A 21,495-nucleotide genomic window follows, 5' to 3' on the forward strand; every position below is an offset into this window, starting at 1 on the left:
TCACGTCAGGTGAGGGTCTTGTGATGGGTCTAGTGATGGGTTTTCTGGAGGGGTCAGGTGTGGGTCACATCAGGTGTGGGTCACGTCAGGTGAGGGTCTTGTGATGGGTCTAGTGATGGGTTTTCTGGAGGGGTCAGGTGTGGGTCACGTCAAGTGTGGGTCACATCAGGTGAGGGTCTTGTGATGGTCTAGTGATGAGTTTTGGGGGTCAGATGTGGGTTATGTCAGGTGAGGATGTTGTGATGGATTTTGTAGGGGTGGTCAGGTGTGGGTCACGTCAGGTGTGAGTCACGTCAGGTGAGGGTCTAGTGATGGGTTTTGGGGGGGTCAGGTGTGGGTCACGTCAGGTGTGGGTCACAGGTGAGGGTCTTGTGCTGTGTTTTGGGGGGTCAGGTGAGGGTCATGTGATGTGACTAGTGATGGGTCTAGTGATGGATTTTGTGGGGGGTCATGGGTGGGTCACATCAGGTAAGGATCTTGTGATGGGTTTTGTAGGAGGGGTCAGGTGTCGATCATGTCAGGTGAGGGTCTTGTGATGGTCTAGTGATGGGTTTTCTGGAGGGGTCAGGTGTGGGTCAAGTCAGGTGAGGGTCTAACATGACCCACCCCTGACCCATCCCCTCACCTAATGTGACCCTCCCATGACCTACTGACCACTCAAAGCCCTTATAAGCAGAAGAACTCCAACACTGACATTCCCTAAACTCTGCTGAAGATGTTACCTAGCCTGCTAACGAACTGTTTGGAAACCAACCCATAAGCTTGGAGAATAAAGCTCCACCCTCATCCTATATGCCAACTACAGTATTCCAGTATTTGAGGAGTGCCCCAAAGAAGAGGCAGTCAAGCTGTTCTCCAAAGCACCTGAAAGCAGGACAAGAAGCAACGGGTGGAAACTAGTCAAGGAGAGAAGCAACCTAGAGCTAAGGAAAAACTTCCTGAAGTTAGAGCAATTAACCAGTGGAACAACCTGCCTCCAGAAGTTGTGGCTGCTCCAACAGTGAAAGTTTTTAAGAGGAGACTAGACAGCCACTTGCCTTGAGCAGGGGGTTGGACTAGAAGACCTCCAAGGTCCCTTCAGCTTCTATTCTGAACTGAATTGAAATCCTTGAGTTAAGTGACATACTGGCGCTCCAAAAACACGCCGTTCTGTAACGTGAAGATGGCATCATGCAAAGTTGACCTCGTTTGTCGTTATGCTATTCTTAATTTCACCCACCCAGTTTAATTACTCCATTTTGCCATATTACGAATGAAATACAAACAAAGATACAGAGAATTGTTGACTTACAACCACAGTTGGGTTTGGAATTACCGTTGGGAAACAAGGCAATTGTTAAGTGAGTTGCATCCAAATTTTGGAACCATTTTTGCCATATTGTTAAGTGAACTATTGTGTTGTTCAGTGAATCGTGCCATTGTTAAGCAAATCTGGATTCCCACGTTGACTTTTCTTGTCTGAAGCTGCCCAGGAAAGGCTGCAAATGACAACCTAGGACACTGCAGTCATCGTAAATACATGCCAGATGCCAAATGTCCAAATTTTGATGGCATTGCCATGGGGATGTTGTGATGGTAGTAAGCACAGCTGCTTTGGGAATTCTGGGAATTGAAGTCCACACCCCTTAAAGTTGCTGAAATTGAGAATCACTGCTTGGGGATCTTCTCCAACCCCAAAGTTCAAAGGAATCAATATTCTTCCTCTCCTGTTTCTTCAAGGCAGTGAGTTCCAGTCCTGCCATAGGCATGAAAAACCAGCTGGGTGACCTTCTCTCTCTCAGCCCAAATCCACCTCACAGGGTTGTTCTGAGGAAAATATTGGAAGAAGGCCCAAAGTGTATATACATTGCCTTGATTATTTAGTGAAAAGTAATAAAGGAGCAAGTTTAAAAATATTTTTTAAAAAATCTAATAATAAAGCTATCTAAACCATTTAGGATACTCCCAATAAAGAACTGTTGGACCAAATCCTGTGAAGTTTTAAAAACAAGTCTCCAAATTATGTACATCAGCAATTTTGTTTAGACATCCTGAGCAAAATTGAGCTTCATTTCTGTTATGGAAAAAAATTGCTAGTATCATGCTTTGTAGCTGGTATTCTTTGATCCCTGTTACATTCAGGCACAATGATAGCTGTGCTGTCATAGACATATTCATGCAATTGTTGGCATTTTTCAGTGAAAAAGGTTTTTTAATACACACACACACACGTGTGTGTGTGTGTGTGTGTGTATAGATAGATAGATGATAGATAGATAGATAGATAGATAGATAGATAGATAGATAGATAGATAGATAGATAGATAGATAGATATAGGTATAGATATAGATATATAGAGAGATATATAGAGAGAATATATGTATTGTGTATTATAGGTAATATAAGTATTAAAAAACCTATTTCATATATATTTCAAATATATATGGGCCCAATTGACAAAAGAATGCTCAGGATCATATTGGTTGGAAATATGTGGAAGAGGCCTTCATCCTGCAGTGGGTAAGACTGGCTAGGAGGAGGATGAGGATGCTATATTCATATATATCATATAAGAATATGAATATATTATATATAAAACTGAACACAATTCAAACCACACTGAAGTTATTCCCCCGAATTGAGATGAAACATTTGCAACCTAATTACCCGGAGATCAAACCAACACCCCATCTATGAATATACCTGGATTAGGGGTCCCCAATCCCCGGGCTGTGACCCACTACCGGGCCGTGACCTATTGGGAATAGAGCCACGTGAATGGCTGCTGGAGCACACCCGCGTGCTGCTCAACGTGTGTGCACATGCCAGCCCATCACCATTTATTGATGTATGTGAAGATCCTGTCAGCCAAATCAGTTGTCCTCAACCTTTGTGGTTTGGTGGCCTAGCTGGGAAAGGATGAGGGGAACTGGTCCACGCAAGTGACGGGCCATCCCACCGCTCACACAAGTTGAGCTGCACGTGGGCATGCTCAAGCCGGTCATTCATGCAGCCCTATTCCCGATAGGCCTTGGCCCGGTACTGGGCCACAGCCTGGGGGCTGAGGACCCCTGATCCAGGTCGCATTTGTCTTAAAGTTGCTTTTTTCAAAAGGCAACTGTATTTTGTTTTTCCTTGAAGATATTTCGCTTCTCATCCAAGAACTTCAGTCAGAACTGAATACTCTTCTTGGATGAGAAGCGAAACGTCTTCAAGGAAAAACAAAGGACAGTTTCCTTTTGAAAAAAAGCACCTTTGAGATACATATACGTATGCATAGGCATGCTTAAATGAAGAGGATATTGACATTTTGCTGTATTTTGTCACATCCTTAACCTCTGAAAGAGCCCTTAGTGAGGACAATTATATTGCTTGTAAGCCGCCCTGAGTCTTCGGAGAAGGGCGGGATATAAATGGAATTAAAATAAAAAAATAAAAATAAATATTGGAAGATGAAAATGATAAAAATTGGGCTTTTAAGCTGCTGAATTTCAACGGTGTGATAATACAGGTAGTCTTTGTGTTACTACCAGAAGCTACCAGGAATGGTCAGATTTGGCCAACTCTCAACAACCCTGGTCAATATTGCTAATAGGGAAGGAAACAGGGAATTGTAGGGCCAAATTATGGGGTGACATTGTCTGCCCTGGAAAACCATTGCTCAGAGTAGGTACAGGTAATTGAACAGTCACTAAGTGAACTATTGTAAGTTGAGGACTATTCTGTACATCGTCAGAATGACTCTAACTCAGGGATAGGCAACCTTGGCTCTTTTATGACTCGTGGACTTCAACTCCCAGAATTCCTGAGCCAGCCATGCTGAGGAGAAATGGAGAGGTTTCCATGATGAGCCATGCTGGCTCAGGAATTCTGGGAGTTGAAGTCCACAGGTCATGAAGGTTGCCTACCCCTGCTCTAGAGTTTGTGGCTGTCCCACAGTTCATAATATGATGTCCTGAGGATCTTCTACTCGTATATAGAAGGCGGCAGAACTGTCTAGAAGTTTTCCAAGCAGCTCCCGCCTGTGAAAACCAAGAACTCACCTTACGAGCATAGACAGGTCGTTTTCAACTAACGACTATTCATTCAGTAACCATCTGAAGTTACAACAGCACTGAAAAAAGTGGCTTATGGCCGTTTTTCACACTTACGACCTTTATGGCATTCCCCAGGATCATGTGATCAAAATTCAGATGCTTGGCAACCGACCATTGCAGTGTCCCCGGGATCATGTGACCATTTTTTTGCGACTTCCTGACAAGCAAAATCAATGGGGGAAGCCAGATTCACTTAACAACCATGTTACTGACTTAACAACTTCAGCGATTCACTTAACAACTGTGGCAAGAAAAAGTCTGGCAAAACTCACTTATCAGCCTGTCTCGCTTAGCAACAGAAATTTTGGGCTCAATTGTGGTCGTATGTCAAGAACTACCTGTATGGGTAGTGCTTGTTTAATGACTGGCTACTTAGGTTACTTACTTAGACTGGTTACATTCTGAGTTATGACTGCCACGCAGATAACCCTCCCCAAAGTCACATGACTTCGATTCAGGATCACACTGCAGCATTCCCTGGCCATGTGACATGATATAATGCCTTTTTTTGCCAAAAGCTGGCTTTTACAGCCGGTTTCTACTAAAACATGCCCTTAGGAATGTATTGACCTGCTTATCGGCAACTATAATTTCCATCATCCTGAGCTACTGGCAGAGAGTACGAGAGGCAGCAACTTACCTGTCCTTGCCATAGTGCTTATATTTTATCTTTTTTTTCCCCCAAAAAAACTTCTCACCCTTTTTTAATCTTTGCAGTGATTCAGTGAGATCAAGAGGTTTGAAAGAGAGACTAAGGCAGAAAGCATGGATGAAATTCACTCCAAGTGGAGATTCAGACCTATTTTGTGGAGTGTCCAAAACAATGTTTTTCTCTTTACTGCTCTCCTCTTTCACTCTGGCAATTCGCTCATTGAAAAGACGGAGGCTAATAACGGTACTTCAGCCCTGTCAGTTCACAAAAGAGACTTCTGTAGCCGTCAGGTGCCTCTGTTTAAGAAACCCTAAAGGCATCTTTCTAAAAGCATTTCTAAAATAGCTCCTTGATTGCAAAGAGTGAGCTTGGATACGTTTGTGGTCTTGATTTCCCCATTGACTCTGCTCTTGGGCTGAAGGACATTGCAAGGGCTTCAGGAAAAAAGCTTCCACTTGAAACTCAAGGCTTGCAACGTTGCCAAGTTAGTCTTCCCACTAAATCAGCGGCCCCCAACTTCCAGGCACCAGGAAACAGTTTCGTGGAAGACAATTTCTCCACGGATCGGGCGGTGGCGATGGTTTTGCACGCAACCTGTCCATATATTTTATTTTTTTATTTATTTTAATTCCATTTATATCCCGCCCTTCTCCGAAGACTCAGGGCGGCTTACAAGCTTAGCAGTAGCCTTCATTCTATGGATATGCCTGCTTATTAGGGCTTTCACACACACCCCAAGCGGCATATATACAGATGAAGCTTTGCTCACTCACCCATTGCTTTGCGTGGCCCGATTCCTATCACGTTTCCCCAAAAACTTATATTAATTTTTGCTCCAAAAGACACATTAGGTCTTATTTTGTGGAAAATACGGTACTAAATGCATCCGCCTGGCTGGTGATCTTAACTGGCCCTTATTTTTGGGATAGAGCTTATATTACGAGTGTCCTGAAAAACCTTGCTAGGGCTTATTTTCCAGTGAGGTCATATTTTGGGGGAAACACAGTATCAGGCCACAGACGGGGTTGAGGACCCCTGCCCTAAGTTTTATTTCTTTACTGTGAAGAGTGAGAGGGCAGTGGTGGTCAAAACGGAGCATACGATCCTGTCTTGTCTTCTAAAGCAGGGCTTTTCAACCTTTTCACCCATTGTACCACTTTTAGGATATGGCAACATCCGAGTACCACCAGTCGCCTAGCAAGGGGTCAAAAACTTGATGACTCCCCCCCCCAAAAAAGGAAAAAAGTGATGAAGTACAGGTAGTCCTCGATTTACAACAGTTCTCTTAGTAACTGTTCGAAATTACAATGGCACTGAAAAAGTGCCCCCCAAGCCAGAGCCGAGCAAGACGCCTGCCTGCCTGCCTGCCTAGCAGCGCTCTTCCTCCTGTCCGAGGTTTTCATTGTTCTGAGCGTTTCTGTTGAGGATTGGCAGCGGGGGTGGGGTGGGGGTGGGTGTTTGGTTTTTAATCCCCCCCCCGCATGGTAGTTGCAGAAGGTTTTGGTCACTTCACATGACCCTGAGACACTGTGACCGTCATAAGTATGAATCAGTTGCCAAGCATCTGAATGTAAATCACAAGACCCTGGAGATGCTGCAACATTCCAGCTGATCGGTGCTTCTTCTGGGCTCAGAAGCGCCAGGATGCATCCGGCCTGCGGACCACCAATTTGACACCCCTGTTGTAAAGGAAAGGCAGGGTACTATGGCCCTTATATGACTTGTGGACTTCTACTCCCAGAATTCCTTAGCCGGTGTGGCTCATTTATTGATCCTAACATTAGCAGTCCTAATTAACCCAGAATTTAGATTGCTGGCTCAGGAATTCTGGGAACTGAAGTCCACAAGTCATATAAGGACTGTAGTTCCTCACACCTGATCTAAAGTGTGTTCTCCATCTCTCATAACATCATCCCTTTCATGCTACAGAGGCAAACAAAGGCCTTTTTTTGTCATAGCACGCTCAGAACGGAGTTCCGGCACCTTTTTCTTTTACAAAAAGAGCACTGGGCAAACACACTCCCTTGATACAAATGTTCTGGGAAATGTGGCTATGCAAGTGTCATTGCAAGCCAGACCTGGATGAGTTCTAAATTCTGGATTAATTAGGATCCATTTCCCCAGCTGCTTCAGTTGCCAAATCTTAATTAACGAAGCAGAGTGGCTGAAATGTTTCATAGAGGAAGCTGCTATTTGGAAGAACAGCTCCAAGAATAAAAGAGTCAGATTGGCAACTTTAAGATGGGATTTTGGCCACGTGACCATGGGGATGGTGGGGATGTTAAGTGTCAAAAATTGGTCCTAAGTCACTCTTTTCAGTGCCCTGATAACTTCAAACGGTCAGTAGATGGAACTGTTGTAAATTGAGGACTATCTGTAATGTAAAATCTTTCTAAACCCTAATCCAGGGGTCTTCAAAATTGGCCCTTTTATGACTTGTGGACTTCAATTCAGCGTGCCTGACTGGGGAATTCTGGGAGTTGAGGTCCACAAGCAGGGGTCTTCAAACGCGGCCCTTTTATGACTTGTGGACTTGAACTCCCAGAATTCCTCAGCTAGGCATGCTGGCTGAGGAATTCTGGGAGTTGAAGTCCACCAGTCATAAAAGGGCTAGGTTTGAAGAGCCCTGCCCTAATCCCTGCTTTTACCTAGGCTGTGACAGGCTGAAACTGCTAAACTGTTTTAATAATAATAATAATAATAATAATAATAATAATAATAATAATAATAATAATAATAATAATAATAATAATAATAATTTTATTTATATACCGCCCTTCTCCCGAAGGACTCAGGCAGCCTTTTCAAAGGCAGCCTCTCATAAATTGCAGAGTTCAAATATCCACAGCATAGATGCATGTAAAGCATTTTAAAATGTTTTATACTGTTGTTTTTATTGATTGTAAGCTACCATAGAGTCGACTCAAGGTGAGATGGGTGGCATATAAACTCTATCAATAAAAAAATAAGTAAAGTAAATAAATACAGTTAATCTTTGACATACGACAGTTGGCCTAGCAACTGTTCAAAGTTACACAGACCTTCCCTGGGCTATTTATGACCCATATTAAAAGTTTTGACAGCTGGCCTATCCCCCAGTCATGTGAACTCATTCGGCAATAATTTTAGCATACTCTGGTCACATGTACACGATTTACAATTTTTTTTGTGGAAATCAGCATTTATTTCTGGTTTCTAGCAATCAATGCCAATTACGGACAATTGATTTGCTGAAATAATTCTGCATTCAATTAACAATTGCCACAAAAAGAGTCATAAAATCGGGCGCGGTTACACGGTGACCTTCTTAACGACGTAGGGCTATAAATTCCTTGTAATATCCATTCGCCCTTCAGAGTGCCAATATATTCGTGCCTCAAAAAATCAGAGTGAATAGACCTTGATTTTGTCAGCTATGAAAAGAAACCTTGAGCTATGAAAATAATTTCAACTTGCCCAGGAAAAGTACTGTTTCAATCACTGTCCTGCACACAGAGGCACAGAAAGTTTATTCCGCTGCGCTTATTCCCTGCCGCAGTTCGTTGATCTGGTTTTTTCTCTTTCTCTTTTTCTTTTCACAGATAAATTTTGTGTTTCTGTTTAACATAGTTAGGATTCTAATGACAAAGCTGAGAGCTTCAACCACTTCGGAAACCATACAGTACAGGTAAGTACAGTATTAAATGAGAACAGAACTTACGTTGCTAAGGGAGCTGATTGTTACATGAGTTGTGCCCAATTTTACAACCTCTTTTGCTCTAGTCATAAAGTCAAACACCTCGGTTGTTAGGTTACTCACAAGGTAGTTAAACAAATCTGGTTCCTCCCATTGACTTTGCTTGCTAATGGTGATAAAATGACCCTAGGATATTGCAACCGTTGTAAATTAATTAGTGAACAATTAACCAGTGGAACAACCCGCCTCCAGAAGCGGTGAATGCTCCAACACTGGACGTTTTTAAGAAGAAATTGGACAACCATTTGTCTGAAATGGAATAGGGTTCCCTGCCTGAGCAGGGGGCTGGACTAGATGACTTCCAGGGTCCCTCCCAACTCTGTTATTCTAAGTAGTTCTAAGCACACGCCAAGCATCCAAATTTTGATCATGTGACCCTGAGGCTGCTGCAACGGTCATAAGTGTGAAAAATAGTCCTAAGTCATCTTTTGAAACTTTGAATGGTCACTAATTGAATGGTTGTAAGTCAAGGACTATCTGTATGGCATGCTTTGGTTGCCACAGTATAAAAGAGACGTTGAGGCTCTGGAAAGACTCCAGAGAAGAGCAACAAAGATGATTAGGGGGAAATGGAGTATAAAACATACGGAGAACGGTTGCTGGAATTGGGTGTGTCTAGTTTAGTGAAGAGAAGGAGGTGGAAGAGGAACAGTCTACTTGGAGGCTCCTACAAAGATGAGGGGATCAAACTATTATACAAATAGCAATAGCACTTACTGTAAATACCATGTCATAGTGCTTTACAACATTTTACCGACCTCAGAAGGATGGAAGGCTGAGTCAACCTTGAGCAGGTCAGGATCGAACTGCTGACAGTGGACAGAGTTAGCTTGCAATGCTGCGTTCTAACCACTGCTCTTCAAAGCACCTGAAGGCAGGGCAACAAGCAACAGATGGGTTTGGAAGCATAGTATGTCTGGATTTTGTCTTGGTGCTGGATTTCATGCTTGATCTTTTGACTTCTCCTCCACAGGAAGGCAGTCAAAGCAACGTTAGTCCTCCTGCCACTCCTAGGAATCACCTACATGCTGTTTTTCGTCAACCCAGGAGAAGATGAAATTTCCCAGATCTTTTTCATCTACTTCAATTCTTTCTTGCAGTCTTTTCAGGTAAGAAGCCAGAAGGCTAGTATCAGGATTGTGTCATGGTACCACTTGACGACGCTTTAGGAAGGCCACACTTGGAATCCCGCATCCGGTTTTAGTCATCACACCATGAAAAAAAGATGCTGAGACTCTAGAACAGACAGGTCAAACACAAGGCCCGGGGGCCGGATGCGGCCCGCGAAGTGGTTTCATCCGGCCCGCGAAACCATCCTGGAAACAGTGAGGGAACTGCCCCCACTGCCTTGGCCCTGGCCCAGAGACCCTCCTTCTACCAGAGACCCTCAGATCTGTCCCACTCCTGCCCAGGCCCCCATAGGCACCCTTGATGCCAACGATGTAGAGCTGGCCACGCCCACCCAGCAGGCCATACGCACTCAGGCCACGCCCACCCAGTAGGCCATGCCCACCCTGGCCACACCCACCCAGCCCCCTGAGGGCAACCGCAATGCTGATGCGGCCCTCAATGAAATTGAGTTTGACACCCCTGCTCTAGAAAGAGTGCAGAGAAGAGCAGCAAAAATGATCAGCAGGCTGGAGGTTTAAACATACAAAGAACGGTTGCTGGAATTGGGTGTGTCTTGTTTAATGAAGAGAAAGACTAGAGGTGACATGATAGCAGTGTTTCAATATTTGAGGGGGCTGCCCCAAAGAAGAGGGGGGGATCGAACTATTCTCCAAAGCACCTGAAGTCAGGAGAAGAAGCAACGGATGGAAACTAATCAAGGGAGGAAGCAACCTGGAACTAAGGAGGAATTTCTTGCCAGTGAGAACAATTAATCAGGGGGACGATTTGTCACCAGAAGTTGGGGGTGCCCCAACACTGGAGGTTTATAAGAAGAGATTGGACGGTCATTTGTCTGAAATGGTATAGGGTCTCCTGCTTGAGCAGGGGGTTGGACTAGATGACCTCCAAGATCCCTTCCAATTCTTTTAAGTCTGAAGGAGTGGCTCTCTAATCATGCCAAAATTCAGTTCAGCATTCATGTCAAAAACTGGACGCCTGTATGTAAAAGTCTAGATTATAATTTTTGTCCCTATCATCTATATTTGAAATGCATCCATCACTTGGACTAGTTTCTTGCACCTTAAATTCAGCACTGTTAATAGTAGAATTATAATTAAAAGAATGCAGGCAAATTCTCAAGCTGAGAATCTACGTCTTAATATTTCTCTTTTTTCCCTAGGGGTTTTTTGTGTCTGTGTTTTACTGCTTCTTAAATAGTGAGGTAAGTTGTACTACCCCTGTTTTTATTAAACCAAAGGGAATTGTTTGTGGAGAAATGAAACAAATTGCAACAAACAACATATGAATTATTAGATATATTTATTCTCCAATCACACCAAGAAGAGCACCATTAATTTTATGAAGGGTGAGAAGAGAAGAGAAGAGAAGAGAAGAGAAGAGAATATAGAACAGAATAGAATATAGAATAGAACAGAATAGAACAGAATAAGAAATAGAATAGAATAGAATATAGAATAGAACGGAAGAGAAGAGAAGAGAACAGAAGAGAATATAGAATAGAACGGAATAGAACAGAATAAGAAATAGAATAGAATAGAATATAGAATAGAACAGAATAGAATAGAATAAGAAATAGAATAGAATATAGAATAGAACAGAATAGAATAGAATAGAATAGAATAGAATAGAATAGAATAGAATAGAATAGAATAGAATAAGAAATAGAATAGAATAGAATAGAATATAGAATAGAACGGAATAGAAGAGAAGAGAAGAGAATATAGAACAGAATAGAATAGAACAGAATATAGAATAGAACAGAACAGAATAGAATAGAATAGAATAGAATAGAATAGAATAGAATAGAATAGAATAGAATAGAATAGAATAGAATAAGAAATAGAATAGAATAGAATATAGAATAGAACAGAACAGAATAAGAAATAGAATAGAATATAGAATGGAATAGAACAGAACAGAATAAGAAATAGAACAGAATAGAATAGAATAGAATAGAATAGAATAGAATAGAATAGAATAGAATAGAATAGAATAGAATAGAATAGAAACTTTATTGTCACTTTAAATGGACAGTAATCAGCATACATTAAAATGAAAGATAAGTGGAAAATGAGTTATTATCTGCTGTAGGAAGAGGTAGATTTCAGTACGATGGGCTGATTCCAATGCCTGCCCTCAAATCCACATTTGTAGGATTATTCATTTTCTCTTTTTAATATAAAGATATATTAAATATAACATAAATATTTTAATATAATATTTATATTTTTAATATATCTACATTAAACAGAAAGTGATAATCTTAATAAAAGAATATATAATATTTATTATAACACAAATAATCTTTTATTAAGATTATCAAGCTTGTAAGCCGCTCTGAGTCTTCGGAGAAGGGCGGGATATAAATGGAATTAAAATAAAATAAATAAATAAATATAAAAAACAAATGGAACGAGAAAGAGGAAGGACTGTGGGATAAAGGGGAAAAGGAATAAGAGGGGGGGGGAAATCATTGACTTCCAACCTTTTTCAGTGCAGTAAAATGCGAAATAAAATAAGAGCTTCAACTTCCTTACTTTTTCATACTTGGTAAATATTAATAACTATTGCTATAACGACAAAGTTGTCAGCAAAACCTAATGTTGAGCTTTCATTTGTTTTTCTGTCTTGAGCATGAAATGTAGAAGTGGTTTCTAGAAACAAAATTAGATGTATCTTTTTTTTTCTAATTACAGAAGGTACTGGACATACAATGAAAATTGAGCCCCAAATTTTCCACTGCTAAGCAAAACAGTTGTTAAGTATTTTTTTACCCCGTTTTGCAGCTTTTCCTGCCACAGTTGCTAAGTGAGTAACACGGTTGTTAAGGGCTTCCCCATTGACTTTGCTTGCCAGAAGGTCACAAAAGGGGATCACGTGACCCCAGGCCACTGCGACCGTCATAAATATGAGTCAGGTCTGAATTTTGGTCTGAATTTTGGTCTCGTGACCCTGGGGATGCTGCAAGGATTGTGTGAACAATAACATAAGTCACTTTTTCCAGCGCTGTTGTACTGGAATAAATGCTCTAAGTGTCTTACTAAATATAAGACAAGGATTACTTGTAATTCTCTGGTATAACTCCATCATTTAGGTGGGATTATTTATTTTCTACTAGCAGTCCTATCAGCTTCAAGGAACTGACAGTCAGTACTGCAGACTATTTGACAAACAAGGATAAATTCCAGATCCATCTTCATATTTACTTTAAAGGGTGGCCCTGATTTGTTGGCGGGGGGCAGCAGAATCAAGATCACATGAAGTGTTAGTACCACTTTACAAGGCCTTGGTAAGGCCACACTTGGAATACGGCATCCAGTTTTGGTCACCACGATGTAAAAAAGATGTTGAGAAGGTACAGAGAAGAGCAACAAAGATGATTAGGGGACCGGAGGCTAAAACATATAAGGAACGGTTGCTGGAATGGGGTATGTCTAGTTTAATGAAGAGAAGGACTAGGGGTGACATGATAGCAGTGTTCCAATATCTCAGGGGCTGCCCCAAAGAAGAGGCAGTCAAGCTACTCTCCAAAGCGCCTGAAGGCAGGACAAGAAGCAACGGATGGAAACTAATCAAGGAGAGAAGCAACCTGGAACTAAGGAGGAATTTCCTGACAGTGAGAACAATTAACCAGTGGAACAACCTGCCTCCAGAAGTTGTAAATGTAAAAGTGGTTTTTAAGAAGAGACTGGACAACTGTTTGTCTGAAATGGTATGGGGTCTCCTGCCTGAGCAGGGGGTTGGACTAGATGACCTCAAAGGTCCCTTCCAGCTCTATTCTATTCTTTCTTGGAATCTCCCCAGATCTCTCAAGATTTGGAGGAAACGTTGGTACAAACAGGAAGTCCTCGACTTACAGCCGTTAGTTTAGTGATCATTTGAAGTTACAGCGACCCTCAAAAAAAGTGACTTATGACTGTTTTTCATACATACGACCATTACTGCATCCCCATGGTCACGTTTTCAAAACTCGGACGCCTGGCAATTGATTCATATTAATAAAGACGGTCGCCGTGTCCTGGGGTCACGTGAACCCCTTTTGCGACCTTCTGACAAGCAAAGTCAATGAGAGAAGCCAGATTCACTTAGTAACAATTGCAAGAAAGTTCTTCAAACTTCAAAATTTCACAAAATTTCTGTCTCGCTAATTATAGCCACACGTCAAGGACTACCTGAACATAGAAATCTCTGTCGGTTTTTTTTTTTTTTTAAAAATTAGTATACCCAAGTTCACAAATCTATATATGAAAAGGGGAAACAGGCACTGAAGTATTCACCCTTTTTTATTAGGGTAATTCTGATTTATTTTCACTTGGAGAAGCATCCCTGAATACACCACACCAGGCCTCTAACCAGATTCCTCTCTCTTTTTTTGGATTTTCCAGGTGCGTTCTGCAGCTAGAAAAAGGTGGCATCGTTGGCAAGACCATCATTCGCTCCGGGTCCGTGTGGCCCGTGCCATGTCCATGCCCACCTCTCCCACCAGGATTAGCTTTCACAGTATAAAACAAACTGCGGCTGTGTGAACAAACCCAAACCCCTGGAGCATTGTTTCTCAACCTTGGTCCCTTTAAGACTTGTGGACTTCAACTCCCAGAATTCCTCAGCCAGCATGGGAGTTGAAGTCCACTCACTCTGGCTAGGGGATTCTGGGAATTGAAGTCCACCAATCCCTGCTGCAGAATCTGAAGTCCACTCACACTGGCTAGGCTATTCTGGGTGTTGAAGTCCATTCATACTAGCTGGGGGATTCTGAGAGTTGAAGTCCACTCACACTTGCTAGGGGATTCTGGGAGTTGAAGTTCACCCAATTTAGCTAGGAATTCTGGGAATTGCACATATCTTAAAGTTTCCAAGGTTGAGAATCACTGGTCTGGAGAGAGCTGTTTTCCCTTGTGGCTTTCTCCCCTCCCAATTGAACCTGTATTTTTTTTTCTTCATTTTTAATTCCCCCAAAAAGCAACTTGGGTTTATTTCTGCAGAGAAAACTCTCTGTTTTAATGTGATGCTCTTTTTTCCAAAGGAACTGCAGTTTTTTTTTAAAGGGGGGCAGTGGGCAGAAAAAGGGATATTGGAGAGGGATATCAGCGAGGAATTTCCCTTGTTGTCCAAAATGCTAATTCTTTGGCTGGAAAGAGTGACCAAGCAAGACGCTGCAAGGGGAGAATATGCGGCTGGTGTCAAAAAAGTCAAGATGGTAGCTAGGAAAATGCAATTGTGAAGCCCTGCCACTTTTGAAAACCACCATTTACTTTTGATTTACATCCTGCCTTTCTTATGCAACCCACGGCACCCTAGCATCCCTTCCTCTGATTTTCCCTATAACAACAACCCTGTGAGGTGAAAGCGCTGAAAGAAAGAGACTGGCACAAAATTACCCAGCCAGATTTCGGGCCTAAGGCAGGACTAGAACTCACCGTCTCCTAGTGATTGACTCTAAGTCTCCCAGCCACCTTTCAGCCTAAGGCAGGACTAGAACTCACCGTCTCCTGGTGATTGGCCCAAAGTCACCTGGCTGGTTTTGTGCCTAGGGCAGAACTGGAACTCACAGTCTTTCAATTTCTAGACCAGCTGTAACCACTACACCAAACTCTCATCTCAACCTTTCCCTTCCCTCCCTCCCCCCCTCCCCGCCAGTACTCTAGCCTTTCAAAAAGAACTAATAAAATTATTTATTTATATAAATTTTCCCCCTTTCTCTTTAACCGTTTTGTTGAGTCCGCTATTACAAACAAATGACTCACACACCTAAGGTGATTCTCAGAGACCGCCTGGAGAAGTTCCTGCCATTTTTCTTGGCAAGGCTTTTCAGAAGTGGTTTGCCATTGTCTCCTTCCTAGGGCCAAAGGAGTGACTGGCTCAAGGTCACCCCGCTGGCTTTGTGCCCAAAGCAGGACTAGAACTTACTGTCTCCTGGTTTTTAGCCTGGGACCTTTAACTACTGCACCAACTGACGCAGCCTATCTTGGTTACTCTGTGCTAAATACAGATTTAGCATGCAGACTCTGCTAATTTGGGACCCAAAGGAAGAGCTAAATAAATACATTTTATTCTACTTTTTATGAATAAAGAATCCATGTCTGTAGTTTCACAGAGCAGGGGAATCTGTTCTTCAGAAGGCCCTAATACATGTTTATTCAAAAAGAAAAGAAGAAAAAAAAATGACAGGGAAATAGATTTATTGCTTTTTAGGTGAAAAAAAGAACACCTGGGTTTTTTTTAGTGGGCATCAGAGATTAGTAATTTTGTTAAGCCATGGCTTGTTGGGGTGGTTCATACAACCTGCTAATATAAAAGCTAAAATATGATGGCTTTGCATGATGTTGAATGAAATATATATAGTGTATGTATACACACACACACACACATATACATACACAGATAGTCCTCAACTTACAACCACTTGTTTAGTGACTGTTTGAAGTTACAACGATGCTGAAAAAAGTGATTTACAATTAGTCCTCAAACGTACGACCATCACGGTCTTCCCACAGCAGCAGCATCAGAATTTGGCAACTTAGCATCCATCAGATTTACGATTAGTGTCACCAGGATCACATTATCGCCGTTTCTGACTTTGCCAGCAGGGTATCTGCTGGCAAAGTCAATGGGGGAAGCCAGGTTCACTTAACAAGCATATGATTTGCTTAACAACAACAGCAGCAAAAAAGGTCATAAAATTGGATGACTCACTTAACAATCATCTTGCTTAGCGACAAGTTCCAGCTCCAAATTTGGTCATAAGTCGAGGATTAACTGAACTGTCTCTAGCTTGGTTTCTATAATTGATCAAGCTTAGTCAAATCTATGCTGAATCCAGTTTTAAGTTCTATGGGGTGCAGAATAACAGAGTTGGAAGGGACCTTGGAGGTCAGCTAGTCCAACCCCCTGCTCAAGCAGGAGATCCTGTACCATTTCAGACAAGTGGCTGTCCAGTCTCTTCTTAAAAGCCTCCAGTGTTGGAGCACCCACGATTTCTGGAGGCAAGCTGTTCCACTGGTTAATTATCCTCACAGTTAGGAAGTTTCTCCTTAGTTCTAACCTGGTTTTGTCCTTGATTAGTCTGCACTGTCGCTTCTTGTCCTGCCTTCATGTAATTGCAAACAAACTTGCAAACACACACATTCATACAAACACATGTGAATGCTGCTGAGGTTTCTGTGATTGTTGGTTTATTAAATAAACCTTTATTGTCAAAGTACAACATGTGTACATTGAGCTTAGCTGAGCCTCCCACCCACCCCGTGCTCTCTCCCCCCAACACACAGTGACAACAAACCCTCCATCCTACCACACCATCATTTAGAGCAGGGGGTCTTCAAACTTGGCCCTTTTATGACTTGTGGACTTCAACTCCCAGAATTCCTCAGCCAGGCATACTGGCTGAGGAATTCTGGGAGTTGAAGTCCGCAAGTCATAAAAGGGCCAAGTTTGAAGACCCCTGATTTAGAGTTTCACTCCTGCCACCTTTTTGCACAGTGCAGTGGTTGTGAGCTACTGCAGGGGACAAGATCAACCCTTAAGATAAGATAAGATAACGTTTGTTGTTATTTTTTTTACCGTGGGCACAATGGCGCACATCAAAAATGAAATTTAGCTGCCCGTTCTCAAAGTGAGACACATACATGACACACACCTAAAACATACTACATACAACGTATGTGTAGACCCAAACCCCTACATATACATAACAATAAAATATTAAATACTGTCCAACTTGAACGTGTAACAGAAGAAAGCCTGAGAGTTCACAAGGTTAATGCTGTAATGCCTCATTTTGGCCAGGTGGACCTTGGCTGTGGGTTTGGCTAGAGTGGGACTTCAGTGGGAGGTAGTTACCCCGAAGAAGTAATTTAGCATATTTTGAAAGCTCATGGATAAATTTGTAATTGCCTTGTTTGTAAACAAGGAATCCAGTGTGAGAGTGTGCTGCTGAGATGTTTGTGTAAAACAATAGCCTGTTTGTTTTTGGTAGGGATAGTGATGTTATTTGAGACCAGTCAAAGAATTGGGTCAGTTGGCTTAAGAAGCATTGCTGCACAGGTCAAAAAAGTGAAAGTGGGTCTTCAACCTCATGATATAAGCCAAGGTCTCCAAACTTGGCAACTTTTGAGACTTGTGGACTTCAACTCCCAGAATTCCTCAGCCATGTTGCCATGTTTAGAGATCCCTCAGATAAGCTTGCTTTTCTTACATACTGCTTCACTTTGCTCATTTAAAGCAGATGGGGCTTTCCTGACCTCTCCATTCCTAATCAGCTGACCCTGTTTTTAGGAACTATGAGCAGTCTTGAAATAGAAAGGTAGATTTTTAAAAACATCTGCTTTTTCAATATTTCTGGATTCTGTGTGGACAAAACATAGCTGGGCTTTGATGAGGACGATTTATACCTTCAAAAACAAGGTATTTAGGCTAGACTGCAAATTTGTCTGAATAAATTATGTTAGTGTATAATAGCCAAAATTCAAGAGGAATCTTATTGCCCCCTTTTCAGCTAAATTTTTATTTAAAGGCAGAAGTTTTCATCAGATGCGTAGTGTGGCTATCGATTTTTCTCAAACTTGGCTCCTTTAAGAGGAATGGACCAATTCCCAGAATTCAATTCCCATTCCCATGACTGGCTGGGGAATTGGGGAAGATGAAATCCACACATGCTTGCTGGGGAATTTTGGGAACTGAGATCCACACACCTTTGAGTTGTGAAGTTTGAAAACATGGACTAATTTGAGGTGAGATTTAAAATGGAAAGGGGAAGGAGAAAATCTGTGGCTTATAACAGAGTAATTGCTCTCGATTTTGAGCCCCAGGCTCAAAAAGTTCACTTTTGTTTTATAAAGGGAAACTTTGTATTAAAAAATACTCAGAATGAAGGAAATAATGAATGACAACTTAATTCCAAAAAGTTGTGTTACACTGGAATGATCTAGTTAGGCTCTCCTGGAATTTTTATGTGATGTTGAAATACAGTGTAAATATTTTCAATAAATAAACACTTCTGGATTTTAAGGTCTGTGTGATTAATTTTGGGGAAGGAAAGGGAACCAGTTCGTCGGCCCTTTAGAATTCAGAACAGGGACCCCAATAGGGTTTGTTCCCCCCGCTGGGAATGGTTTAGTATAGGTCTACAAACAGCTATGAACCTTCTCAACTAATGAAACTTCTTGGATGAGAAGAAACGTCTTCTTCAAATTAAAAACAGTCTAGTTGCCTTTTGAAAAAGCATCTTTGCGATAACTATGACCTGGATGGCTGAGTATCTCCGCAGACACTTCTTGACCATAAAGTAGAGTAGAAAGAATGGAACGGGATGAAATGGAGTGGAGTAGAAGGGAAGAGAAGAGAATGGAGTGGAGTGGAATGGAATGGAATGGAATGGAATGGAATGGAATGGAATGGAAGAGAACAAAATAGACTAAAAACTTTACTGTCACTTTCAACGTACACTAATAAGCATACATTAAAATGAAATTTCATTGCATTCAGCTGTTTAAAAAATATCATTTTGCATATACCCACATACACACGCATTTATGACACAGAGAAACATCACAATCTAGTTTGAATGTATACATATACGTGGCGGGGTAAAAAAAAAAGAATCCTGCGAATTCGGATGGCATAAGAAACAAAGCTCTTACAGAATCTAGTAGGTCTGCTATAAATACTTCAAAACCTCCTACCAGAGTTTTTGCATAACTTTCATTAAATGTGACACATATGATTGTGTGATGTTACAAATGACATCCACCCTCTGTTGGTTGTCCTCTTCTTCTTTGTCTTTCCATATTTCCAAATAATACATAGAAATCTGGGTCTTTGTTTTGGGCCAACTTCTTTGATGATCTCTTGAGTTTGTTTTCTTGGCTGTCTATCTATTCTCAGAAGTCTTCCCCAACTCCAACTTCCAAAGCATCAATACTCCCCTCCTGCTTCTTCAAAGTCCAACTTTCTCTTCCATAGAGGGTCACGGGGAATAGAGACAGTCCCCAAGTTACAACCATAACAAAGCCTGCCCTTCATAGCTGTGATGGTCATAAGTCAGATCGTCTACATGACTGATCTGATCTTGCGACTTTTTGCACGGTTATTAAGCAAATACCGCAGTTCTAAAGATTCCACCATGATCATTAAGGAAATACCACACTCATTAAACAAACCAATGCTTTGCTATGAATTGTTTTTACTGAAAACGTGGAAGTAAATGCTGGTTAGTGACAAAATACATAATTACATAATAAAATGTAGCCGTGATCACAGGGCACTGCATATGCCGGTAAATGCAAGCAGTTGCCCAGTGCCTGAAGACAGTGATGTAACTGGGAAAAGGCCATTATCAGAACTTCAAATTCTGGTTATGAGGAATATCCTTTATAACTTTGAACGGTCACCAAGCAGCCAGTCATAAGTTAAGGACTGTTGTGGGAAGTCAGCTCCCACCCCCACCCCCAGAGAAACAAAATATTTTTGGAAATATTAAAAGGAAGAATATTATATTTCCCCAAAGGATCTTAAAGGCAGGAAACCCCCACCCCTGCCCCCCAGTCTCTCTGCCCCAAACAGAAACCAGGTCTGCAGAAATGCAGATGTGATAATCTTGTCAGAAAGATTGGAGTCAGGAAGCTGATGGGATTAGAAAGACAAAGATCCCTACAATCAACAATGCCTCACACCAAAAAAATCCAACACTCATCAGCCACAGCCCCAGGGAAGCAGGATATGACCTTTGGGATATAATTGGATTAACCCCCCCCCACCATCAGAATACCAGAAGGGCACACTCAGACTCAGGTCAAAGTTCATGCCACAGGAACATGCTCATGCCAAACAAAAGCCCAAGGAAGTATAAAAACCCACTCCCTACTACATGTGCTCTCACTCTTTTCTTCCAGAGCCATCTTTCTGTCTGGCTCTCCTCTTCAATAAACTACAACCTTCTTTCTAAAGCAGTCTCCATTTTGATTATTCCCAGCTTGGACTGGGCCCTGATGAAGATTTTTCTTTCAACATTTATCTACACCACAGGTTACAAAATTAAAAACACTGGAGTTGAAAAGAGCTTGAAAATTGGACAGGGCATGAAAAACGTTCCAGAGCATTCTTGACGGTGACAAAAATCACCCTAAATCAAAGTTAGAACCAATGGAGACAATTCTGGGATGCAGCAATATATCCTGCGAGTTTTGATGTGAGAAAGGGAATTCTAAACACGCAAACAAAAGGAACCATACTGTAATACTTGCTGACCCTAGCTAATATATTATGCAGTCCTAAGGAACATTTTTAGATCTGGGCATGGATTCAAAACTTTTCTGAGAGCAGATTGCTTCCATGTTAAGCTGTAAACCATTGTTGGCCGGGGAATTCTGGGAGTTGAAGTCCACAGGCCTTCAAGCTGCCAAGTTTGAAAAACACTGCTGTAAATCAAATTCTCAGCCGGTAATAGCAGATCTAACAATAGAAACAAGAACTTCAGAGTGGCTTACCGTATTTTCCGGCGTATAACGACTGGGCGTATAAGACGACCCCCTACATTTCCTGTTAAATTATAGGGTTTGGGCGATACTCGCCGTATAAGACTACCCCTCTTCCAACGCACACTAAATAAAAATTAAAAAACATCAGATTTGATTTTAATATGGTAATTTTAATTCAAATGCTTATGACATGCAGGTGCTTAGTAGGAAAACTGTCACTTATAAACATAAGGCTGTTGTCATCAAACATGTAAACATAAAACAGTGCAAGTGGATTAAACAACAACAACAACAACAACAACAACAACAACAACAATAATAATAATAATAATAATAATAATATTAATAATAATAATAATAATAATAATAAGTTGGAGGGGACCTTGGAGGTCATCTAGTCCAACCCCCTGCTAAGGCAGGAAACC

The 21,495-nt window shown here is 41.5% G+C and overlaps 1 protein-coding gene and 1 long non-coding RNA gene across 2 annotated transcripts in view; both read left to right on the forward strand.

Annotated features, from left to right (window-relative positions):
• The window catches only part of CRHR2 (corticotropin releasing hormone receptor 2), a gene marked incomplete at both ends in the record, with an annotated part of 148,461 nt that extends 134,339 nt beyond the window's left edge, over positions 1 to 14,122 (forward strand). Inside the window, 4 exons of the mRNA XM_083377017.1 lie at positions 8,311 to 8,396; positions 9,439 to 9,574; positions 10,756 to 10,797; positions 13,982 to 14,122. Coding sequence (XP_083233143.1) covers positions 8,311 to 8,396; positions 9,439 to 9,574; positions 10,756 to 10,797; positions 13,982 to 14,122 — 405 coding nt within the window. The remainder of the gene's footprint in view (positions 1 to 8,310; positions 8,397 to 9,438; positions 9,575 to 10,755; positions 10,798 to 13,981) is intronic.
• The window catches only part of LOC310648912, a 468,719-nt gene that overhangs the window by 196,646 nt on the left and 250,578 nt on the right, over positions 1 to 21,495 (forward strand). The window lies entirely within an intron of this gene.

This window comes from Vipera ursinii, assembly GCF_947247035.1.
Source record: "Vipera ursinii genome assembly, chromosome: Z".
NCBI classification, from domain to species: Eukaryota; Metazoa; Chordata; class Lepidosauria; order Squamata; family Viperidae; genus Vipera; species Vipera ursinii.